This window comes from Centrocercus urophasianus, unplaced genomic scaffold, assembly GCF_019232065.1.
Source record: "Centrocercus urophasianus isolate 14NV4802_14NV808 unplaced genomic scaffold, USGS_Curo_1.0 seq_11, whole genome shotgun sequence".
In the NCBI taxonomy this organism is placed as follows: domain Eukaryota; kingdom Metazoa; phylum Chordata; class Aves; order Galliformes; family Phasianidae; genus Centrocercus; species Centrocercus urophasianus.
In genome coordinates, this window is record NW_024884253.1 from 83,932,172 (window position 1) to 83,958,799 (window position 26,628).

The 26,628-nt window shown below is 41.1% G+C and overlaps 1 protein-coding gene across 1 annotated transcript; it reads right to left on the reverse strand.

Moving 5' to 3' along the window:
• Nucleotides 1-233: 233 nt before the first annotated feature.
• Nucleotides 234-13,848, reverse strand: LOC122155008 (myosin regulatory light chain interacting protein). The gene is made up of 7 exons (XM_042808673.1): nucleotides 13,711-13,848; nucleotides 12,820-13,010; nucleotides 5,042-5,227; nucleotides 4,399-4,596; nucleotides 3,948-4,112; nucleotides 1,953-2,373; nucleotides 234-1,619 (listed from the first exon to the last, which is right to left on the reverse strand). The coding sequence occupies exons 1-7, from the start codon at nucleotides 13,795-13,797 to the stop codon at nucleotides 1,530-1,532; spliced, it is 1,338 nt and encodes a 445-aa protein (XP_042664607.1). The 5' UTR covers nucleotides 13,798-13,848; the 3' UTR covers nucleotides 234-1,529.
• Between the last annotated feature and the right edge of the window lie 12,780 nt (nucleotides 13,849-26,628).

Genomic DNA, 26,628 nt, shown 5'->3' on the forward strand with positions numbered 1-26,628 from the left:
TTGAAGGCTATTCTGCAGCTGGAAGTTCAGTTGTTGTAAAATACACTGCCTAAGCAAAGGTGGCTATTCACACCACTTTCTTTGTTCCCTCTGCATTTCTACACACTTTATCCCCTCTCTCTTAGAACATCACCCACAAAATCCAGCTGACAAACATCAATACTTACTACCATATTTTCAGTTCAGTAATGCTGCAGAAGGACTTCAGAACAAAACAGCCCTATGACACAAAATAGATTTTTAAAGTCCTTTATTAATCTGAATATAAAAAGACAGAAGTTGCCTACAATATAGGACAAAAGCTCTCGCTTCATGAGGAAACAAAATTTTCTTTACAAAGTGAAAAAATAAATACCCTCTTAGAGTAAGGTTTATATGCTAATGTGTCATAAAAAAGTAGAGTTTTAATATTTTGACAAAATGTCTGTGCAAAGAAACAGATGCATAAACACACATTACTGCTACATTAAGGCAATATGAAAAGTATAGTCAGAAAGATTCAGTAAAGTGACAGTGTATTTTTCTAGCTTGGAATAAGCCAGTATTGCACCCAAACACGGTCTCTAGTTCCCTCTGTATCCTGGAGAATATACTAGGAAACTGGAGTCTCAAATGCCCGAACAGGAGGGGGGGAGGTGGAGAATAAAAACATTTTAGCAATTAATAACCTAGCCAATAAAGACAATAACCAAAGAAAGCATTTAAAATTATGCATGACCACAATGGTACATGATTGACACTTTGATATCAATCTCCAGCAATAAAGTCAACTTCAGGGCAGCTAACTGCAGCAGCTGTCATCACTCTCCAAGCTGGATGCTGATCTTCCCAGGTTCATACTGGGAATACTTTGCCTGAGAATCATGGATGGAGCCTCTCAACAGTGCTTTCCATAGGGCATCATTATGAACTACAAGACTCTCCTGATCTACCTTCAGCACTTTGAAATTAACCAACTTGTTCTGCCTTCAAAGCTACACATTGGGATTTTCTATTTAAGAAAACAGAACACAGCTGCCTGAGGAACCCTTTTAACTTTTCTTTTTCCAGTGTTCTCCCCCCTTTAAAGCAACTGACTAAAAGCAGAAGCTACAAGCCATACTAAACAGATATTCGTAAAAGCTGGTTTTACTATTAAAATAAATGGAATGACTGAACTAAAAAAAAAAAAAAAAAAAAAAAGAATTGGAAGAGTAAAAGAAAAGGCTGCATTGCTCTTGCTGGGAATAACAATGCATATACCACATTTCTCCAGGGTTCCCTAGCTTTTTGGCAACACTGCCATACTACAAACTTACACATGATTTTCCTTTTCAGTAACATAAATCAATTAACAGCTTTGCTCTCAAAAGCTGTCCCAAACCATCTTGGGCATGCTGAGCGAAGAATATTTATGTTTGAAAATGCAGTATTTTTTGCTTTTAATCATGGATTGGTGCCAGAGTGATTGCTTTCTTCACCATCAATGGTTGCAATTTGTATTAGTGCAGTTTAAAGAGGACACGATGGATTTAAAGCGTGTACGGAGATCATATCACAGTCAGATTGAGGAGACTGGTGTGGGTTGGCAAGTACACATGCTGGACATGCTCTACACGAGATCTGCAAACAGGACATGACTGCAAAGGAAAAAAGGACATTAGTTTACTCCATATTTTGAACACTTCTGCCTTTACTGGAGACTACACGACAAGCAGTATTTCATGATCTCCATATTTAAAACAGGACATTCTGACATTCATCCTTACTCTCACCACAATAGAGCTTGCACAGCTACAGCTTATCTTTCCTACTCATCTGAACAGAATGTCCTTTGAAGCTAGCTCACTCAGAGCTATTTTAAAACTCAGTTTCACTAACAGTGTGCGCTGTTTTATTAATCTGGGACTGTAGGTATTCAGAAAACCAAGCTTCCACATCTTTAACTCACGCTTCAATGGCATTGGACTTACCTGTAACTGGGCAGCACAGGCCTTGCAGCACACTGTATGGCCACAGGGACAAAAGGTTGAATTTATTTCCTCTTCACAACACACCATACAAAGCATGGACTCCTTCAGCTTCCGTAACTTCTCTTGCAGAGCTTTTGTTTGTTGGCAGCTAAGGCCCTCACAATTGTCACAGTTCATGCTACTCTCTGAAGATTTCAGGGGAGAACTCGGTGGGGTTTGGTCACTTCTTGAAACAAGATCCACAATGCCAGCATTATAGAGAGCTCTTCTTGCATGATCATAAACCTCTTTTGAGGTTCTTTTAATGTCAAAGACATATTTTTTCCCAAGATTAATGTTTTCGTTCAGGAACAGAGATGCTAGGTGACCCTTTAAGTCTCGACTATATTGCATCATGACAGCACTAGTGACAGTGTCACACCTATAAAACAGTAGGACAAATGCAAATTTGTTTAGTTATTAAGCATCTCTAGAATTATTTTTCCTAGAGCAGAAATAACATACTGAAACTAAAACAAAAACCGGTCTGACATATTTAAGATCTGACATTGTTTGCATAATACTTTTCAAACTGTTTTTAAAACAGAAGAGAATGTGACATTTGATATCTTTGAAAAGGTACAAAAATCTGGTAGAACAATCAACCTACTGAAAGGAGTCAAGGTAATAAAATATAAACAGCAAACACTTGTTTAATACATAATTCTGCCTGGCAGCACCTCTTCACATGGTAATTCCTTGATTGTACATTAAATAACTGTAATTAATAGCTTCTAGCATAACAACCAACAGTTCTTTCCCTAACAGGCTCTCCAAATGTTTTAGCACAGTGCAAGTTTGGTTAAAAGCATTACTTGACACTAAGTATTGATACACCAGCACTGCATCATCTGAAGTACATCAGGGTGAATGCATTAAATGAATGCAGTTCCATTTGCTAGAGTGCTCAGCTAATCTAACCACAGATCAGTGATCTAAACCTCAGAAGCTTAAGACATTGTCACCTTTCTAGACAAGATAGGATAAGAAAAAAAGGACTATAGCCTCAGATGGTTTAAGGCCCAAGAATCTAAGCTTTTGGGCAAATACTAACTAAAATTCTGCTTAATTACAATCAGACACTGCAAAGGACAGCAGAAGTGACAAGCAGAGACGAAGACCAGACAGTTAAGATTGTCTAATAAGTTATTTAAGGTTTTAATTGCCTAGAAAGTAGTAAGAATGCAAAATAAAAGTGCATGGGCAGCTAATTAAGGAGAACAAGTCATGCTTAACATCACGCTCACAAAATAAGCAGTGGTTAGCTGCTAAGTAGCTGCAGCAGTTAGAAAGGCAACTAGTTGATGTTAATTACTCTCACTGTATTAAATTGATCTGATATGAGAAGCTGCACAGCTCTTTGCCATCTTCCTCTGCTGAAGTTCAATTCTTCTCTTAAATAACTGATATGTGGTAGTTAATTTAGAGAAGAAATATCACTGATGGTTATTTCTACTGCTCAGTGCTGGACTTCACATAGCAGTGAGAAGTAGTTTCAAATAATCAGCCATCAGAAATCGATTATAACAGCTCTGCCTCAAAGACAGAAGGATAAAGACAACTGATAGACCCTGGCATGAAACAGAATCTTAAGTACGTAAGCAGAGTCAAGAGGAAACGTAGGAGGATCGTAGGTGCTGTAGGAAGAGAACTTCTGGCAACAAGAGTAGCCTAATAAAGGAGATATGAGTACATACCAAGTACACATGCATGAACTACAGCTACATGTTTTGAAAAACAAGCTCTCCCCTGCTCCTTCGCTCTCACCTTGACTCATACACAAGGTATCATGAAGACAACAGCAAGCTTCTGTCCCTAAGATGCTGTCATTCATAGCAGAGTGCTAAAGTTTTTTTCTTTCAAATACTCCAACCCCACAGAATGGAAAGGAACAAAAAGCTATTCAGCTTCCGGCCTTGAGGGAAGAGCTAAGTTGATTCACATGGCAGCACTGACCTGTAAAACGCGTGGGTCTCTGTAATCGCTCTGTAGAGTCCACTCGCTGCCCTTGTACTGATCATCTTAAACAGGAGAACGACGCTGTTACCGGACTCCTTGGTAACAGTCAGGTACACATTTTTCCCAGACTGAGTTGCCATCTGAACGACAGGATAAGCAATCCTAAGAAAAAAAATTTAGATTTAAAGGGCATTTCCCACGACCTGAAAAGCGCACTTCCTCAAGTTACCTTCATTTCATGACTTTTCACCACTGCCTGTAATACTGAAGGCACTGCTTCGGAAGTACATAAAACTCAGAAGTATTCAGACTAATTGTTGCTACCCTCACAACCTACACTGCAATAGCTCCTTTCAGTAATTCGGAGCAGTTTTGTCTATTTATGTAAAAAACCAGAGGCACACACAGCAGTTCTGAAAAATGACAAACACTTCCACATAAGACATACCTGTTGATAGGACTAAAGTCATCTTTACAGATGGATATGCCTTCAGGTCCAACGCCGATAAGGAGCTTTTGCCCTTCACTGTCTCTAACAGAGTGCCACTCTACCCCATAGTTCTCCAGTGCTGTCACAATCTGTAGAACCTGATATTCAGCAGAAGCTTGACTTAGACCTTCCAGCTCCTTGTGCTTTGCAATAATGCTGTTGGTGAAAAGATGAAGGATAGATGAAATAACTCAAGTACATGCTGCTGCTGCTAGCAGGTGGGTGTAACATGGGTTTTGGATGACCTAGTTAAACAGATTACTCTTCTGGGTCTGAAATAACTGGAAATCTATAGCTGGATAAAACAGGTCAGACATTTAATAGAAGATTTCTAAAACATTCTGAGAATATTTGCAGAAAATACTATAATTTGCTTAAAAACCATAAAGGCTAAATGCAAACAAGACTTCTCTTTTAAGCTACCCTCTCCTTAAGCATTCACCTGAATCAGCATAAAATTCACAATGAAAAATACACAGGAAAGCATTTTAGCCCCAGCAGATACACCATGGCATCAGCAGCTTAGGGCATAACCAAAATTCCATGCTTTTGGCTTCCATATTATTCCATTATTTTATTTTATTTATATATATATATTTACCTCTCCAGAATAGTGGTGGTGAGCTCTTTTGCACATAGCTCTTCATAATTGTACTTGGCAGTGTTCTGGTTATAGTCTCCAAACTTCATCTGAGCCAACAATGCACTGAGTTCGATTGCATGCTCTGAGGAACACTGAAGATTACCAGCCAAAAGATCTTCTTTTATATGCAAGAAAAACATATGCCTGCAATGAAATCAGAAATGTTTGCTTATATTAGATGATACAGCATGTTTGGTAATCAAAATACATATCAAATACACATCAAATGCACTTGGTAATCAAGAATTTCCAGGGAGTATAACACATTCTGGCACAGGGGAAAGGAGCCCACCTTCTTGCTGTGCTCTTGAAGATGAGAGTACAAGTAAAGGCAGAGTCTGAAAGCATGATTAAAAGAAGCTAGAGTTCAACATCAGTCTTAATAAATTAAGTTGCTTTCACTTTTAAGGCCACTGACTAACTTCACTAAGTAAAATACCAATGAAACACATAGGTTGATCTCCTTTATTTTCTTTTGTTACTATTTTCAAATTACAAAAGAAAAAAATCTATGAAGAGCAGCTCAAACAGCATATGTAATTTTATCACACAAGGGAGAATGTACTTCCTTTACACAGATGCAAAAGCTCTGCCACCAGTTAAAGATGGCACTTTTGCCATGAATAAGAGAGTAACTTGGAATCAAGGCTAGCTTGAGATGAGCTGGAAAATTCACTAAGCTGTTCCTAATTAGCTAATAGGCCAGTCAGACAAATCAAGTTCTCTACCATCACTAACAGCAGCCCATTAATTCCCACTGTAGTCTACCTTTACTTCTGCAAATTCATCCTCATCTTCCTTCAGGGAAGGAAATATACCTTTCTTTCCACTTTTTCTTAACACTCAGCATGTTTATGGGTGCCAGATGCAGCAGTAATTATGTTTCACTGAGAAAGCCTTCAATAAATCAAGTCTAGTACTCACAGGGATACATCATAGCTTCTACCACCAACAGGACATTTTCATTCTACCATCTTCTCTAAAATTAAATGTAATCTTTTTAAAGAAGTTACGTTGGATCACTGAAGTTCAAATGCTGGTTAATGATTAGCTTTTCTTTCAAAAGCAACTCTGGGTGTCACATGCAGCTCCTCTTATAACACACTTCAGCTTACAGGGCTACCTTCCCACCATGATCCATTACATATCTTGCAAAATGCGTGCTCATTCTTTGTTCTATGAAGGTAAAAACCAGAGCTCAAAAAACACAAATATCAGCCCCCCAAATGCCCACATCCACAGCTTCGGAAAGGAGAAAAACATTAGATATCATCCCATAGGCTTCTCCATTACAGCAGTACGTTGCAGCATTAGCATTGCCCTTTACAACCCGCACAAAGCATACTTACAGCAACGCTGTGGTTGCTTGCCAGACAAGTGCTCTAAGTGCAGCACTCAGATGTCTAGATGCAGATCTACGCTTCAGTGGGCCTCAGGGAAGTCTTTTCCCCCTGCAGAATGCACATTTGAGTGGTGGGAACACAAGAACTTGACACAACAGCTGTCTCTCCTGTTAGCAGGCTATTCCTTGCTTAGGCTCCTCCTGCAGGAGGTCTCGAACTTCTGCTACAACCTCTGTCCCTTTGGCTTGAGCCATAGAAAGGCATAGCTGGGGGTTTTCAAGTGGATGGATGGGTTGTACACACTCCTTTCAAAGCTCCATTCATAAATCTATCCATAAATCCGATCCAATTAATTATTAAAGAGTTGGGGGCAAAATATATCCAAACAGTAGCATTTCCTCGATCCCAATCAACATTACCTAAACTAAAAGGCTTTTCCACGCACTTCTGCTCCTGCTAGTATGAAAGCAGGTTTTCTAGTTCTGATAACTACATACTAATTACACCTACAGTATTTCAAAGAAGAAACTGACAATTTTATTCTCATTAGCTGACATGTTTTCATCTGCCACACCTAAATACTTGTATCTTCATTTTGTGTACTTTGCATACATGACAGCATTGACTACATAAGGAAAAGCCAGCATTCTGCTCTGGCAGGGAGACCTTACTGACATCAAGGAAGGGGAATTGAACAAACAAAAGATGGCTCCTGTAGATACAGATGAAGCTACAGCACTGGTGTTTTTCTTTTTTGGTCCTGAAATGCATCACAGGAAGGAAAAGCATCTATAAATTGAAAGAATGAGTGCTGCAAGTGTTTTATACATCTGAAAAAGCAGTTCTAATTAGCGCTGTCTTTCCACCCAGCCTTTTTTAAGATTATGCTTTTCCAAAAATACATCAATATCCACTACAAAAATCAACACCCTTCAAGGTTGCAAATATTACACCAGTCAGATTCTGGGACTATAAAAAGATTTCTCTTTTTATACACAACTATAACCTTTTTTTATCCTCAAACAAATGCAAAAGAATGCGCTTTCACTGCTGAATACACCCCAGCAAAGTAAAAAACAGGAGCCCTGAGGCAGTTGGACTTCTAATTCTGTGAAGTGTAAAGGGCCCAACAGATTGCCTGTAGAAAAGCTGGTTGTATTACAGATACTGTTACTCACCAGAAAGTATTTAAGGTTTTGTAAATTAGTTTCTGACCTAAGCTGAGATTCTATTGAAATCATTAGACAACACTTAATCCATCTCTCTAACAGCCTCTAGATATATAAAAACACCAAGGTTTTTAGCACCTCTATCAATATACAAGCTGGGCAGTAGAAGGGCACACAATTTTCCAAGGAATTATTTTAGTATTAGTGTTTTATACTTAATGGAATTTTTATCCAATGAGTTTAAAGCTGTTTTAAGCTGAAATCTGTCGAGTTTCCAACATAGCTGACAGAATACTTTATTTTGACCACCATAAGACAGTAATTGCTTTTGTTTCTGCACCATTCACCACCTCAGTTGTACGTGGTATGTTAATATTTATTACCTGCTAGAAATTTAAGAAATAACTGAAAGGAAAGGCATTTTTCCTCTCTTCCCTTCAATATTCTTTAGTACATCCTGCCACTTTGTTACTACTCTTGCCAAAGTTCCACTTAACCTTTAGCTCTCCTTAGAAAATAGTTCTTCGTAAGTGGAAGTGCATCAGAAGTACATCCATTTCTTATTGTGGCTGCTAGTCACCTTAACATTCTCCAGGCATATTGGGACATCTCACAGCTAAAAGGCAGCTTTAAAAGCAAACAGAACCTTCCACTGCAGTCACAGATATGCTGCATTCTATACATGACAGCATTTGTACAGAAGTCTGTGCAGCTTAAAGAACATTAATTCCATCACCCCAACCTCATGCCAGCTAGATATTCCTGTATGTTCAGTTATAGAATACCTTCTTCCACTTTCTACTTAGAAATATTGATAAATGCCCAAAGCAACAAGTTTGTCAAAAGCCACCACACAGCACTGCCTCCTGCCAAAGGGAAGAAAAAGCAGTTTGAAAGTTAGAACACACATGCTTTTCTCAAGCACTGGTTACATGGGTGATTTTGTACTTCTTTAGCCATCATGACACTGCCCTAGAACTTTCTACACCATATAAGTCCTATGAGAATATTAAAGCACTTTAATGTACAGCCATGATTAATGTACCTGCTAGTTGCACACAAGTAATTTGATACTGAATGTATTTTGGCATAAGTAGCAAACCCATGCACTAAATCAAGTGCTACTTTCCTCTCAGAAGGAACTCAGATGCAGGCTGACCAGCTGGATTGCTACTGCCAAAAACGTGTCATTACAGGGAAGTATTGATATTTCTAAGGAAGAGAGTCCAAATCGGCCTGTTGTCAAATCAGTTGGAATAGAACTAAGGGTTGCACAAAATAAGAGCTATGAAAAGTATATGCAATAGAAGACTCATTTCTCCTTCATACAAAACTTTGAAGATAATTACATACGTCAGGACTCAAAATTCCGCAGTGAAAATTTGGCTCATCATACAGCTTTTCCTGTTGTTGCTTAAACCAAAGGGAAACAGTGCAAATAGAGATAAGTTTACATACAAAGATACGTTCTAAACTCAGCCAACAGCTGAAGAAGTGCCAAAACTCAATCCTTCACCAATAGAAGTGCCCGCATGACTAACAGCTCCCAGATTAGGGGAGTCCATCCGTTCGCCAGACTTCTGGCAAGAATCTTAGCACCCATCCCAAAGAACTGCCTGTGCTCTGTGGGTATGACGGCCCCAAAAAGAGCTTCCAGGGTAAGCTCACTGCTGCTGTGCAGTAATTTACAACTACACAGACTAGAGAAACCAAAGACAGGATTGTTATCCCTAAAAATACATCGCTGAGGAAATAGATTATCATTCTATTTTTAAAAGCAGATATAAACCATATGTAAAAGACAGCCTCACGGTTACGTTCCTTCCCTGCTATCTTTATCCCTATTTGTGCTCAGCATGTGAAAGGTCACCCACTGCAACTCAGCTCTGCTTGCAGAGACAGATCCACACGTCCTGGTGTCCGTTACAGCAGACCTTACTGCACTGTAACAAATGCCAGTTGTGCCAGCATGGGACTATGGGGTATTTTCCATACTTTCTCATGGCCAGGTGCATCTAACACTGGAGTTTTACAAGCCCAATCTTCATGTTGGCTAGCAGAACTGCAAGACTCAGAAACAGCACGCACAGCAGCCTCCAAAGCACTAATCGCCTATCCAAAAGTTGGCAGAACACGGTTATTTTGAACACTTTGTGAGACTCTGGGTCTCATCAGAAGTAGACACACTGTTTAACTTGCCACAGCTTACATAAGAATACTTTTCAGTCATATTACACAAGACAAGCACTCGGCCCGCTCTGAAAGGGGTAGGTAAACATTTCGTTGCTCAAGCAATCTCCACTCGAAAATTATTTCTGCTTTTGGGCGATGACCCAAACGCGGACTTTGGCTCCGCCGGGCCTCGCTCTCTGCCCGGAGACCGGGGAGCCGCGCACCAATGGGGAGCCGGGGCCGCCCATTGGCGGGAACCGCCGCTCTCCGCTCGGGTTACTCGCGGTCACCGCCCCTGAGCGCCCCGGCCGTGAGGGTTCCGCCCCGCGCGGCTCTCTGCAAACCCCGAAGCACAACCGTTCCTCGGCTTTCCACTCAGCAAAGGCAGTGTGTTGCCACAGCGGTCGAAGACGCAACGACAGCCTCGCATTTGGTGGCAGGAAGGCTTTCTTGCATCAGAATATTAAAAATGCATGAGGCCGCGATCTTCCAGTGATGAAAGATAACAGGAGCACAGGCTGATGTTCAGCAGTCAGATCAGCTCCTTGCACAGCATGTGGAAACTTGAACAATAAAAAGCAACAGAAATGTACAGCCAAGTTCTAAATGCAAAGGCGAGACAAAGATCTCTATCATGAAGTGCTCAAACTGAGGTCAACAAAACATCCCAAGCGTATGGAGAAACCAGAACAACTCAGTGGCAACATCTGCTATTAGTCACAGCAAAGCACATCCATCACCCAGATGATTTTACAATTACTTGCAACTTCGCAGATTTCAACTGCAGTCTCAGGATGCACCTATAAGGCAAGTCAGCTTCAGAGGCAGAACATAAGGATTGAGACTTCCCCAGCTTTCCTCGTGCAAAGAGTAGAGCAAAACAGTGCCAGAAACACCCTCCTTGTAAACTAGCTGTGCATGTAACTGTGCTACAGGAAACAGAGAATACCCATCTCTTTGTCATCCAGAACACTGACTTTGCAAGTGAAAGAAAGTAAGGTGTTGGTTGCAACTGCACAGCTCATTTTAACTCTATTCTATGATACACCTACTGATGCAGCCACAGGTTCAACATATTTTTATCTTTCCCTTTGTTCTACACAAGCTTGCATTTAAACTAAAATAGGGGTGCATGGCTTAACCCTTCAGCAGACCTGAGAAGGAATAGCAAATTTAGTGTAACTCAGTGCCAGCACTACAGAAATACACATTAACCACAACCACTATGGAGTTCCAGGTCTGTTACATGCAGGCTAGTGAGCAGACAACTAAAATGCAGCCAACACAAACTATTTTGCAACACGGATTTAATTTCTAACGCAAGCACTTTTAGCACATATTGATTGGATGTGGACTGAACAGCTCACTTCGAGCTAGCATTTTATGCAATTATCTTGAAATGTGAATACTCCTAAGGCCCCAGATAAGCCATTTCTCTGTAAAACATCAATTCATTTTCACCACAGCCTCATTTTAATAGACCTCTCGTTGACTGAGTCTCAGCATTAGACTTATTTGTTAAAGTCCCAGAACAGTCTTAATCCATACTTAAAAAGAGAACTCACCCCATCTACAACCTTTTAAAGTCACCTTTACAGTGGAATATACTCATGGACTTTGATGTATGTACATACAAGTTATATTGCAGCCTAGCTACAAAACCTGCCTCCTAGGTCCTTGGGGTATGTTTCACCACTTCAAGCTCTGTTAGCTTAGACAACATGCCAAGACTTGCTCTGATGGTGTTGAAGGTAGGAAGACAGGTGCCTTGTAAAGCAGAACAAACACTCAGCAGCAGCAGCAAAACACCAATCACACCTGCACTCTGTTTCCTCAGATTCACCCTGATTTTGTCTGAGTGAGGAGATGCATCCAACACTTCAGGGGCAATCTCATCTGCCTCATCAGGAATGAGACCTTGTTGCTTCTTCTGTTCTACATAAAAATCCTTTATTTACCTTTTTTTTTTTTTTTAAACTCACTCTCACTGAGAACGTTTAAGACAATCTTTTTTTTGAAGAAAAACATTCAATAAGAGCCCAAAGATACAGCACAGAAGTTAGAATTTTCCTTAAAAACAAACAAACAAACACTGGATTTGTTGGAATGTATTTGCCCAACTAAATCTATTCTGCAGAATAAATAAAAGTTCTACAAACAGCCTTCTGAAAACTTCAACCAGATTGGGCAACGACCATTCCCCAAAGCCTCACCCCTACACATAACTAAAGAAAAACACAAAACACCTCTTTGCATGCAATACACACCAAATCAGGTCATCAGTTTCTGACCAAATTATACACATATTCTGCACAGAACAAGGGTGCTGTATCCACGGTTTTAATTCTCAAAGTACCAAATAAAGGCCAATAGCAAAAACACATTTTGGCACTACCACCCAGACACTGGATTTCCATCTGCCCCATTTACTACTTAAAACAAAAAATATTAGTTGAGAGATCAGTATTAAACTTACATCCTCAGCTTTCGCTAAAGAGAAAGCAAGTGCAGATGAAGTGGGAAGGCAGTAATCAAACTCAGGGAGTGAAAGCAAGCACTCCTTACTAATCTAAGGAGTCGAAATCTTAAGTCTGGCTAGCAGTGTAACAATTTAGTTACTAGGACTGGCTAGAGAAGCAGAACAGCTGTTTCTTTTGTACACAGGCCCTGTAGCTGTTTGAAAGCTACTGTAACATGATACCAGACAAAAAGGAATTCAGCAAGTTTTTGCTCTGTGGGAGGAATTGTTTCCTGCCTTAGAACGACCTACAGTAACACTACTGAGCTGGGGTTACTATCGGACACACATTTGCCATAGAAATAAGTTGTTGCTGCTAATTCAATTTCTTCCAGCACTAATTTCCCATGTACTGCTAGCTACTCATGCCTTTACTTTTTCAGAAAGTGAATACTTTTAAATAATGGATTTTTAAAACTGAGTTGAACAGGGAATATCAGAAGATGTGAGAAATAGAGCCTCCACATCATCATTCTCACAAGTTAACAAAACTGAAAACAAAATTAGCTTTGCTTACAGCCATCTTTACCTTACCTAGTCTGTTCTTGTAAGATCAGATGCGGCTCTACAAAGAACTTGACTCTTAATTTGAACCGATAAGGAGCTAAACCATCCATCTGCTGGGAAATCCTATTCCTCAGATTCAGCCATAGATTCTCCCCTTTGCTGCCAGTGAACTGCAGTCCGAAGTAATCAACTTCTATGATCCCCAACCTTCTGCAAACCTGAAAGAAAGAGGTCCTTTATAAGGAATGAACAACACGATTAGACAAAGATACCACGACTCAAAAAATCGAGTTGCGCGTGAGCAGCCTGAAACGAGAAACCCTGTTCACAAGCATCTTTATACGAGCGTTTTGTGTTTGTTTTTTTTTTTTTAAATAGATTTTTCAAAAAACAGCGTGCGAAGCAGTACGTAAACAAGCACTGAGAGCGAGCAGGCGACGTCCCCACCGGCCGAGAACAACACGGACTTCACGACCCCTCGGGACAGAGGCCCGAGCCCCGCAGCCAGCAGCGCTCCCCGGGCGGGGCTCGGCTTTACCCGGGCGCCACGCACAGACGGGGCAGCGGCGCTCGGCTCTTCCCGCAGCTAGCCGCACCTGGACACGGCCTCAGCTACCGCGGGCCCCGCCCGGGCTGCCTCGCCGCGGCCAGACGGGTCTCCTCGTGTCCTCCTGCCCCCGGGTTGGGGGTTAAGATGTGGCTGCAGCAGCGAGGCCGAGGCCTCCCGAGCCCGCGCCGCATCCCCCGGCAGCCCGCCCTTCCCTTACACAAGTGAAGGAGAAAGGCGATAACCATCGCCGGGCCGGAGAGCGGCGAGGAGAAGGATGCGGCAAGCCCTGCATCCGACACGGATGGAAGGGGAGAAAAAGGAGGAAATAAAGGGAGACCGCCGCCCGCGCCACGGGGGACGCCCCTCACCTGGTTGAGGCAGTCCTCGCCGTTGGCTTTCGCCTCTACCTCCACCTCCATCACCACCGCGTCCGGCCTGGTCACATAGCACAGCATGGCTGGGGTCGGCCAGCGCCGCCACCGCGGGCGGACCGAGCGGCTGCTGCCGTCACCGGCGGGGAAGGGCGGCTGTGGCTGCGGGCTGCGCCTCGCCCCCCACGCCCGTTCTCCGCCACAACGCTCCGACTGACCACGCTCCGCTGCCGCCGCTCCCTCCTTATATACCCTCTGCGTCCCCCCCTGCGCGGCACCTGCGGACCAATCGCGAGGCGTCGCTCGCCGCTGCGGGCCGCTCCGCCACCAATCAGCGCCGCTGTCCTCGGGAGAACGGCTGCGGCTGATTTGGGGGTGCGGGGCTGGGCTGTGGGGCGCCCCCTGCCGGCCTGGGGGTGTGGTGAGGAAGGACGGGATGTGGATGGGGAAAACGCGGGGAGGGTTTGGGAAAAACAGCTCCTTTGCAGGGACTTTATGACGGGGAGATGAGCCACCAACATGAAAATCACAGCATGTTTTTCTCCACTTGTTCTTCAGTTTATTTCGGAGTGGGTGAAGGAAAAGTTTGGGTTTCATTTCTTGCTTGCACACATACCTCTGCTGTGGCATTTCCTGCGATTTCTGTCTTAACCGAAGAATGTCCCAGATAACAGCCAGGGTCAGATGCCGCAGGAAAGTGAAGAAATCCTTCCTTAATGGTGTGATAGCACGCTGTATGTTTTACCCAGCACCAAACAGTGATGGCTAGCTTACATCTGGCAGGCATTCCTTACACATCTATTACATTCATGCACCAGGGGGGTTGGCTCTCCTTGCTGTCAGTATTGGGCAGGGCTGGCTCCTGTCCCAGAAGCCTCACCTTTTCTGCATACATCAACATTCCTCCTGTGTTTTCTTCTTGTCTGACCTAATGCAGATGAAGGTGTTCTTATTATGTCTGTAGGAGCACCATCCTGCTTTGAAATCTGCAAAGCCTAAAGCCACCAAAATAGCTTGTAGCGCTAAATCGCATAGATTGGTTAAGCCCTGTGCAAAACAAGCATTTTCAAGTGTGTCATCTGGATGCTGCTGTCACAGAAAGACGTTCCTTTCTGCAGGCCCTCTGTGATGTTTTATTCATGATTTAAGGAGACAGGAAAGAACCGTGTCCTATACTAACATATATGGGACAGCTCTGGAATTGAGAGTACCTTGCAGCCTATTGGGCTCTGCCCGAATGAAAAGCCCAAAGCCTCTTTCGCTCCCACTTAGGCTCTTTGATGGGTCAGTAACACTCAGTGAAGCACACTGACAAATGCATTTTCACCTTTGGAGTATGGGAGGAGAACACTGCTCACCAACGTGCCATCTTGATGCCGTACGTCATGACATTCTTAGTGCTGCACCACAGCAATGCCTCCAGGATGGATCACACTTTCACTACGGTACTGAGCTGTGTACAAATTGCCCAGGTGTGATCCCTATACAAGGTTCCTTTTTGGTCACATCCTATTTCACACAGCAGGTGCTGTTCATAGTGCCTCCTTGTCTGATATTTGAATGGAAAGCCTGCGAGAAAGCAATTGTGTGGAAAAGATAAGTTCCAGACCTTTGAACTTGGAGCCTTACACTGCAATATTTGCTCATGTTACTAATAAAGGCTAATGCCTCTCCTTGTACAGGCTTTTGCACACAAGGAAGTTGCCTCCAGGCTGTTGTCTGGATGTTCCATCTCGTGAAGAGTCCAGTAGCACAGTTATGATCTTGCTATCCAGAGGCTTACACAACATCTCTAAGATCCTTTCTTGCGCTGCTTGTTGCCCATGGTATTGAATCCTGTCAAATTCACTTCACTGCTACCAAATATCAGGTCTGTAATCTCACTTCCTGTACGAATCAGAATCAGTATGGGGATGTTAGACCTTGCCTTTTTCTTCCTTATTCTTGCACTTTGTATACACTTTCTTATTGTTCTTATTTAATGCTAGCTCATTTGTTTTGGCTTAAATAGAATACATGATGTAAGTACAGGCTATGACAGATTGTTAGGCCATCCCAGACCCATTGTAGAACCAGGGAGGACCTCCACACACCCAGAGGACACAGGGGTGTGAGGGAAGGTGGGAATGCAAATTAAGGACGTGTGACTCTGTGCCTGTGAACTGCATGCCCAGCTATGTATGCACGTGCCTGTATAGGCTGTATACGTGTGTTCTGTATGTGTGTGTCTACTACAAATGCATTTCCAGCCTCACTACTGGTTGGATCCGGAGGCACAGAGTGGCAGTAACCTTGCTGCTCGCAGGCTGATGGATTCACTATGATGTATTTTCCCCTAACATAAATCCTGAGAGAAAAGCACTGGAAAGCACATACCGCGTCATTACTATTCTAGTTCTGCTTTCCTTTTTTTCTTTTTATTTTTTTCTGACCGTCTCTCTGCATTCTGCATCAAACTGGGTAACCCAGGACTAGTTCAGCATAAATGCATTTCAGAATGATTTGAATTGGAGCTGAGGGGGATCACATGATCGCAGTCAGTCTCTTCTGCCATCTCCTCCCTAGGTGAAATCGCTTTGTGCATGAGCACAACCGCAGTGTCTAGCTTCCTTCTTGTCACTGTCAGGGCTGCTGGTCATGCTGCGAATGCACATCACTCACGTGGCTGCTGATCTGCTGGCTGAGCAGCATGGAGGGAAGCATAAAATCCAGGAGCTGCTCTGACACCAGCGGTTGCTTAAGGAAGACATTTATCCATCCATAAACGCACAAACACTTTACTTTTCTAAATGAAAAATCTTGTCAGTGTTCTCCCAAATATCATGCCTTTGTCATAACTCCTCTGCTTCACACCTTCCTCCAGTGCTTAATTAGCTTCTATGGCAAAAAAAAAACCCTGCTAGTGATTGACACGCCTCCCACTGTGCTAGTTCACCATTACCGACACAGCAAACACAGACTAATGTGCTAAAATGGTCTGTAAGTTTACTGTTTTAAGCATCTGGTGATCATACCCAAGACTCTCATTATGCGAGGGGAAAGAAAGTAAAGCTGGGGATGTCAGTTCATTCCTAAGAACACAAAAACAATCCCACCAGATCAGACCAAACGTCGACAGAGCACCAAATCCTATTCCTTGCAGGTTCAGTTTATTGGTAGACCGCAGGATGAACAAGCAAGGAGGGCTTGTGACTGCTTATATGCTACAAAGGCCAATACATGATGCTGTACTGAAGAATATAAGAAATTCATATTCTTTCTCTCTAGAATCCTCTCTCAGCTTTCACTGATTTGCAGCTCCAGAGCTCCTAGTCTGCTTTTGTGCTAGGTAAATAAATTTGTGAAGTAGAATTGTATCTTGTACTCAAAACCTCTCCCAGTATTGGGCTAGACTCATTACAGAAACTTTATTCTGGATGTTGGGACGTGTATCAGCTGCTCCTGAAATCTATTCACTTAGTTTCATAACTTATTCATTTACAATGAATAGCAAAAAACAATCCCTCCATTTCTGCACTTATTCAGAAACTCCCAACATCAAATCCCTGTTGGATGTGAGCTTGTTTTCCAGGTCATCGATTCAATTTCTGAGCATTTTACTTCCTTTAGTGCTCCTAGAATGGAATAATGATTGATTATTTTCAAGTTGTTAAAATGTGCTCTCATGGATTAGAATGAAAGCTTTCAAAAGAAATTCTCACTACTATTTGTTCTTGCTGCCGCCCCTATAAACTCACATATTTAGGTTGTTTCCCCTTCCCCACATCACTTTCAGAACTGCCAGGAGAATGAGATAAACTGCTTGGAATTAAATAGAATAGAATATCGAGAAGGGGTTGGTATAATAGCTATTTCTGTACGTGTCAAGCATTCAGTAACCACAGTTAAAAAGAAAATCACAGGTATCTAGGAAGCCACGACATTGCCTTAATTATAAAAGTCAAGTCCACAAAATACACACTCACACACACATATAAGGTTGTATTTTATTCCCCACTGCAGAGTTTGCAAACACTGATTTCATAAATCCTTTGGAATAAGGATTGCGCTCTCACCCCATCAGTCAGTCAATGTAAACCTTTTACCATACTGTTGCCATGAGGAATGGAAAGACTGATACGCATTTCCCTACTTTTGTTTGATTCCATTTGTGCATTTTACCTAACTTTGCCTACAATCATTTCCACTATTTTTCTAGTGCAACCCATCAGCTGTTTGTTTGAAGAAAATCCAGTGCAGTCAACGACAGAAATGAAAAACTGGAGAAAAGAAAAGAAAACATACTGGTGCCATCAAGGCTTCATCCAGTAACAGAAACTATAAGATAATAATGTGAGGTAAATGCTCATAATCAGGCCTACTACATTTTTTCCTTCTCCTCGAGGTTGATTTTTAATCTCTCTGATTTTCCAGCAATAAGACACAAAGCTTTCAGCAGCAGTTGAGTTTTCACAATATTTGTTCTCAGGAGATGGAAGGACACAAACAGTTTTTAAGACTAAGCTGATGCTACATTCAGGATGGCATTTGCTAATAAACACAAGCTTACCAAACAAATGTACGTATCTTTTCAGTGACTCGGTCTATGATACACTGGATGATATTGATATTTACTGACTCCTTAACTTTTTGTGATTAAATATATACTTGTAAATAAACACTAATTACTGAAACAACTTTTTGAACTAAAATATAATGTAAGCATTTATTTTTATAATTTGCATGGTGCAATATCCTTCTCACAACTCTCTAACTCTCCTTCTAACTATCTAACTCTCTAACTCTCTAACTATCCTTCTCTAACTCTCATGAAATTAGAGAGGTCAGTCTGCTTTTTCTTGCCACACAAGTCTAATCGTGGCAATGAAACACACTAGGAATGGGTTTTGATGTCAGAGCTGCCCTTTGCCACTAATACGATCCATTAGCTTCAGTGCAATTGCATTGAATGAAGGCTACAACCTACTTGTTTTGCTTATTTATTTACTTATGGTTCACTTCTATCTTTTTATTTGCTGTCGTTTTATGCTGCTTTACCAATTTCAGCTTCATTTGCATATATAAAAATAAAAATAATTAAAAAAAAAAACATAATTCAATTCCCAGAAATTATGTTAAGTGTAAATAAATAATAAAAACCAATTTCTAAAACCCGTAATAGCAGAACTTAAAAGAGCTGTTTCATTTCACAGAGCTGGTACGTCTTGAGCTCAGATTAACTCTCAGTAGTTAAGTATCTGTCTGGGTGATCAAAAGCATGCATAAAAAGGCACATGCAGAAGCACAGTGATTACTAACACCAAGGATGGCCTTAACTGTAACGCTTCTAAAATTCGGAGACTTTGCACACATGATAACTATTCAACAGAATATATTTTAAATAATTGAAATTAGTTTTGAAAGGAAGAATTATCTCCATTCCTGCTTCTTTTTTTTTCCCTTTCTATGTCTTTTATTGAATAGCCTCAGTGGAACATTCTTCTGTACTGAAGAAATACTAGCGCCACCACATTGGCTTGACTGAAGCTAAAAAATTATTAATAGCAGCAGTACGTGATGAAAAAATCATGTTTTCCTTTTATGACTGGAAAACACAAGCTTCTGAGAGTACTCGGTGTTCAGATGATGTCACACCGGTCATTTGATGGCAGAAATTGAAATTAATGAGGGCATCCTTCCAGCATTTTGATTAGACAAAAAGACCTATTTATAATTCTAGCGTCCTGCAAAAATTACCTGTTCTGCTTCTTGAGCTTCTTGCCAGATTACACTGATCTACGAGCAGGTCCAAATATATCACACCAAATTTTAGAAGTGCACTACTGCGTGAATCATTCACTGTATGAATCAGAAAGGGAAATGGTTGTTTAACAGTAGAAAATTCCCCTGGCTTCTTCTGAACATTAATTTTGATAAGAGAAAGAATGAAAAAAAGAGAAAACACTTGTATTGTTACTATTATCAACAAAGTTTATGTTTTTATTTTAGAATTTATAGAAACATAATCATACTTTGTAATCTAGCAGGAATGCTTTAGAGATTAGTATATTTTAAATACCGTTTTATTCTACTTTGTATACATCCGCTGCAATCGGTATAAATAGAATCAGAGAATCATATTAAGGCTGAAAAATTCCTCAAAGATCATCCAGTCCAACTGTGCACCTACTACCTGCATTTCCCCCCTTAGCCATGTCCCTTAGTACCACATCTACCCTTTCCTTAAACACCACAGGGATGGTGCCTCCACCACTTCCCTGCATAACCTGTTCCAGTGTATAACCATTCTTTCTGAGAAGAAATTCAGTTCACGTCATGCTCATTGAGAAGTGGCATCATTCGCTTACAGTCTAAGAAGGAGAAGTAAGAATTTGCTGGCTCTTGTGTTTACCCTAAAGTTGTTTTATTTAGGAATGAGTCTGCAGATATTTAGCAAACAAAACAGTGAACCAAATGCACAGCTGCACAAGAGTGATCTGGTTGCACAACCTTAAGAGTCTGCTTTTCCGGAAGGCATTTTGATGGAGAATTGTCTTTCAATTGAAGTTCTTTGCAGACAAGACTGTTACGCGCTTTATCTTTAACCTCAGCCAACAAGATTGACAACAAAATGGAATCAAAAACTGGTCACCCTTAGGACTCGGCGCCTTGACTCATTTTTTATGTATTATTGTATCTTCAGTAACTTCAGTGTACTTAGTTCCCGTTTCATAACTAGTAAAAGCTTGGGGTCTGTGGCCTTCATGATGACAGTAAAGAGCTCATAAACTGAGTAGAGAGATTAATGATTTCATCATTTTCAGGAATTGATAAGTATTTTTAACAAAACTAAAACTCTCTAATTGAGCAACGTAAGAAAATTTTCTCTATTTTAGTGCTTGGAATTTTTTTGTGAACGAAAGAGGAACAGACACAAAATTACGGCAATTTCAATTACAGAGATATACAGTAAGTAAATTAAGATGGATCAGAAACTTCTAAATCTGCCATGAAAGAGAAATAAATGTTTTATAAATGTGATCATTCCTTTCTTTGAATAAGCTTATCTTTCTCTAAGAAATGCCACAGTAAGCAAAGTAAGCACTGAGTAGATCTGGGGGAGTTAATGCAGAGCATGGTGGTTTTCAAACCACGTTTCAGGGAGAATTTAGGCCAAAGTTGGTGATTTTGTCACTTGACAGATCCAGTACTTATCACTGCTATAAAAATGGAGGATGTAAGTGACAAGGAATGATGCCACTCTGGTGGCACAAAGCATTTTTCTGTGCTGTGGTTTGGGGTAGGGAATAGTTTCCTTCACAGCCCTGACAGGAAACTCACTCCTGCCTACCCTTATGGTGTGGATGTGTATCAAAGACAGAACATTTAGCATCTTTTTTTTTTTTTAAAGCTGTTTTATAATATGGAGAAAAATATATATTTCCTGCTAAAAGTGCATACATGCATATATGTGTGCACACATAAATATCTGTATGTACATACTCTGAGTAGTACCTTCTGAGCACAGAAGGTTATTTCCCCAAATGGATGACACCAGTTGTTCCATCAAGTTAATGAAGAGTTTGCCAGCTTCAAGAAGCAAATGAAATACAATTGATTTTCTGCAGCATTTGTCTCACAGTTACATGACTTGCTCTTAGCAGGGTCGGGAGCTTGTTAGACAGAGGCAAGGCTCATGGCACTGTCTGTGCTGTAAATGAATTTGTTTTCATGAACTGGATCCCAAAGCTGACACTTTCTTCTGTAGTCTTGAGTGCAGAAGAACTACAATAACTATTTCCTGAAGTCTGTAATCACAAAGTTAGGCTGCTTTTTACACGTATATTTAAGAAGCTCATGAAAAGAGGCATTTTATTCATAGAACTCCCAAATTTAGCTGTCCTCATCTTTGAAGCTTTATAGTTCTAACAGAGAAAAGAATATTAGTGAAGAGGAAAACCCAGCATGTGAAGTGCATTTGTAGGAAGAGAGAGAGGTGTTTACTTGGTGCATCTTGTGAAGGTATTTGAGAGGACGTTGAGTTAAGGATTTGTGAAATGAAGGCAGTGCAGAGGAAACAGAAGACAAAGAGGAAAACATATACAAATTTTGGATTAGAAAGAGTTTTAATGAAAACGTTATCTCCTTGGTAGTGGAAGAAAATATCTAGAATTTAATTTCCTTTCCCAGGGAAAGACTGGGGGAAGAAAGAGAATAAAACAAAAATATGAAGAAAAAAGCTCTGAAAGGAGAGCTCTGTACATTAACTGCAAAATACAGGAGTTCATGCAATACTCTACAGACAATGTAATCTCTTGATTCAGGATCATCAGAAACACACATGAAATACTTTCTGATTACTTCGATTTCTCTGCAATTGCCTTGTTCTGAACTTGATTTTTTGCTTGAGAAATGCAGAATTGAGAATGCCTATCTGTAAGTAACAAAAATATCTTAATATCTGTTAGTGGAAGCACTTAAGATCAATCAGAGATAAAGACAAAACAAAAACAGAAATGGTGATATTAACAAACAAAAAAATCACACTTCTCAGAATGGCAGGATCTATGTGCAGAAGTGGGTACATGTGAAAGGTATACATTATGATTGATCTAGAGTCAACCACAGCTGGGGAAAGAACAAAAAGCAAACTATAGAGTTCTCTATTAAATACATACTACAAAAAGAAAAGTCAGATAAACTATCCTTAATTTCGGAGGCTGCTTTGTATGTTCTAATGATTAGCAAGAAAAAATTCCGTAGACTACTTTTTAAGCAATGTTTTTTTGTGGGAAACCCCAACAGGTTTTGTAGCAGTCTGTGTGACTCATGTAAGTCATTAAGGCCAGAGTCTGTCCATAGTAAACCTGTCATTATTGTGTGGCCAAGGTTAAAAAGAAAACATCTGTTTCAGGATTCCACTCACTCTTCTAGCTCTATATCAATTCCTCTTGTAGCCAGAAAAAGAAGTGCTGAGAACCAACAATTCTTTGTAATCTCCAAAAGCTCAGTTTAAGATCCATTAGACAGCATCCCCCTGATAGTTTTCCTTGGCTAAAACATTATGTTTGCATCTGCAGCTCTCACAGGACTTTGAAGAGAAGAAGAGCAGTTACAGATTAGTACATGGAAAGCTCTTTAACTTTCAGCATGGAAAATAACACTTCTCTCTCTCTGCAAAAGGCCAAAAAAATTTCATTTACAAAGAGGATTATACACTCTTTACAAGAATTACTACTTTAAATTAAGTAGAAATCAGAACCAAACCAGAAACAGACCATGAAAAACCACAGGCATTTGTGTCTTGCTTGAGGTAACCTATTTTTCACGTGTCATGAATATGGGCTCTTTCACTTGACTTGTTTCGCATTTTTCATACTGTTCTAACAACCCTTTTAATGTCAAGGTTCATTTAAGGCCAGCATAAAACTATCTGCCCCTTTCCATACATTTTTAAATTCCTAAGCGATGTCCAGATAGCTCTAGGAATTATTTTGCTTTCCTCTGTATCTGCCATCTCTCATTAAGGAGTCTTTCCCATTACCTGGCACCTGGAAACATGGTGTTCTGTGCATTAATTACTTCTATGGTAACTCTTTCACAGTCGTAACTCTGTCAGTCAAAGCCTATATTTGCTGAGAACCTAGATCCTGCTGTTAGCATGTAGTCAACATAGCCCTAGGCCTTGTTCTGAGATCCCTTTATTAAATGTTCACAAAGGCTTTTTTGTTGTTGTTGTTTAACATTAAGCCACTCACAGATCTGTATTCAATTCAAAACCATATTTACAATGTGGAAAGAAAATATCTGTTTGTGAAGCCGCTTTTGGCTGTGGCAGGAAATCGCTAATGAGCAGTTTCAGTGAATCCTGGCATTCCCACATGTAACATCTCCTTCTATCAGCACTAAAACTAACGAAGCTCATGGCTTGTGGTTGGACTCTCAGATGTTTCGTAAGCTGATGCCTCTCACTGGAGACACTCCTTTGACTCAAGCATTTGTAATAGCCCCCTGTTGAGGTTTCTCTGGTGTCTAATAAGGGCTGAGTTCATGCTGCAATCTTTCCTTGGTAGAGGAACAAAACAATGTCTGTCTTCTCCATATAAGTACCCAGTTTCATAAAGCTTTTATAACAACTATGTCTCCTTGAGATGACTGTCTGTTTGTCCGACTTAGCTGATATTGGTCAATAATTGCAGAAGTTACTGGGATAGGGATGAGTGAAATACTTCAGACATTTTTCCTTAGGAAACCAGGCTCAGTGTTTTGCTTTATGTTGATTCTTCTTTTTTAACATCTGTATTGCCACAGTCTTCAAGTCTATGTCACTGAGGAGTAAATTAGTAAACTCCAGGAGAGTGCAGGCGTCCTATGAAGAACAGCGGAGGGAACAGGGCTTCTTCAGCTTGGAGAAGTCTCTGGGGGGACCTCATTCCAGTATTTAAAGGAAGCTTCTAAACAAGAGGGAGAATAACTTTTTACATGGGCAGATAGTGACAGGACAAGGGAGATTGGTTTTAAACTAAAAAAGGCGGATTAATTTAGGTGTTAGGAAGAAATCCTTTTCTCAGACGGTGTTGAGACAGGGGAGGAGATTGCCCAGAGAGGCTGTGGATGCCCCATCCCTGGAGGTGTTCAAGGCTGGGTTGAATGGGGCCCTGTGCAGCCTGATTTAGCATGTTGCAATGCTGACCACAGAAGATGGGGTTGGAACTGGATGGTGTTTAAAGCCCACCCAAAGCCAAACTGTTCCGTGGTTCTATGTAGGTTACTCTGAAAATAATGCCTCCTATTAAGTGGAAACAACAACAGATACAAAGTCCTATTTAATACAGCAAATTCTCAGCTACAAAATGCTATTTTTCACCATAGTCTCTACCATCGGCTATGCATTTCTGATGAATAAGAGCCTGTATACCACACTCGTAAAAATCTGCACCAGCAGAGGTGACCCACAGTTTCACAGCTGCTATGATGGTGTAATTGCTGGGAAAATGTTGCCCACACAGTCCATCTTTCATTGGCCTGAACAAAGGGAAGTCTGAAGGCACCAAATCCAGACTCTGTGGTAGGTGTGGTAGGACAGTCCAGCTAAAGTGATGTACTCCATGGTCTTCAAACTGGTACGAGGCCTGGCATTATCATATTGCAGGAGAAAGGTTGTCTTCCTCTCTGGTCTGACTCTGGCAGTTTGAGCCTTCACCTCAGTCAGCATTATGATGCAGTGGTCAGAGTTGATGTCTGGTCCAGGTTCCTTGAAAACCAGAAGGATCACCCCTTTCCTACCCTGAAAGACAATGGTCAACATTTCACTCACTGAGGGCTGTGTCTTGAACTTTTACTTCTATAAGAAATGCACACGTTGCCACTCCATGGAATGTTGCTGTGATTCCAGCTTGTAGTGGTGAAACCAAACCTCATCACCAGTAATTATAAAATCCAGGAAACTATGGACCTGGTACTGATTCAACAGGTCCTGAAAAATGTGCATATGGCCTTCCTTCTGTTCCACTGTGAGCATCTTTGGGACTTACCCAGTGCAAATTTTGTGATATTCCAACACTGCCACCATCTTTTCTAATGCACTGGAGCTGATATTCAACTCCGTATACAGTTTCCTGGCCCTGTGGATGAACTGATCAAGACACTCTTGATTTTGTGGTGTGACAGCAGTGCCTGGCCATCCACAACGTGGTTTGTTTTTCACACTGCTTTTGCCACTGCTGAATTGCACCACCCATTGCCTCACTGTGCTCACACCCACTGTTTGGTGCCTACCACCATTCAGCAAGTGTCAGTGAATGTAAATAGAAGAGTTCAGTGACACACCTTTGCTTCATATGCACTTCCATGTTAGATGTCATTTTGTTAGACAGCCCCTCTGCTGACATCTGTCGCATGGCAACAAAATGTAATGGAACACAGTTGGAACACCTACTGCCATACCACCAACATCTGCATCTGATATTGCGGGTCAGCAAAATAAAATGCAAGGCATTACTTTTGGCGCAGCCCTCCTATGATCCTGCTTAAACAGTCCATGGCCATCCCCCATAGGATTGAGGACTCTGTAATCATCCTTTAGTGTCTCAAACTCCCTTTGAGATTTCTGTTCCAGGCATCTTGCAGCACCAGAGCACTGCCCTCAGCCTGCTTGTGCAAGCAAACTATAGTAGGCATAAGTTTTTGTACAGCAATTCCTTTTCCAGTGAATACTTGCACCCTTTCTTTATTGGAAGGAATTATTTGTAAGGCCAGTTCTTCAGGGAACATCTCCGTACGTTGTGGCATTTACTTGACTCTGCTGCATGTTAGTTTAATTAGTCGCGTATTGACATTTTTGTTTGTCCTGCTTTGGTCCAGTAATCATGCCGTTATCCTGACTTTGATGTGAGTCTTTTTTACATCAAAGCCATCTTCTACACAAAATTTCACGCTCTGTATCAAATCCAATCTGTGGCACTTTGTGATGAAACACCTCATTCCAAACAAAATGAGTGTGGCAGTGTGAGCTGAATGCTTCATAAAATATGCTTCTGGTGCACACTAATATGCATTTCGTTTCACTAACAGAATCCACGAGGAGCCTTCAGGTACAAAAAGAAGAGAAAACTATTTGGCATTTCACCTGGAATTTCTTCATGTGTTAAAGTGAGTAATATATTTTAATATATTTGCTTATTTTTGCTATTTGAGGCCAATTTCAGTGAAGTATTTAATCTTATTTTCTTTAAACGTGAAAAGTTATTCGCTGTACTTGTCCCATCATTCCCAGAGGAAAAAGAGCTGCCAACATTTCAGAATATGCTTTACCATGGCCTCTTGCTGGGGTTATGCACTCTGAGACAGCACAGTCCTTCTAGCTCTGATCTGCAAAGAGCTTCCTTTTCCCTTGGAAGATATCCTTCAGCTCATCCTCAGAAGTTCTGCGCTCCC

Bases quoted from the DNA above. Each gene is read 5' to 3' on its own strand.
- LOC122155008 (XM_042808673.1), bottom strand. From the start codon at position 13,797: ATGCTGTGCTATGTGACCAGGCCGGACGCGGTGGTGATGGAGGTGGAG. The intron at 4,113-4,398 runs GTATGTCTTATG...TTTTTTTCTTAG, and splicing joins GACTTTAGTCCTATCAACAG to GATTGCTTATCCTGTCGTTC. The intron at 2,374-3,947 runs GTCAGTGCTGCC...ACTGTTTTATAG, and splicing joins GAGACCCACGCGTTTTACAG to GTGTGACACTGTCACTAGTG.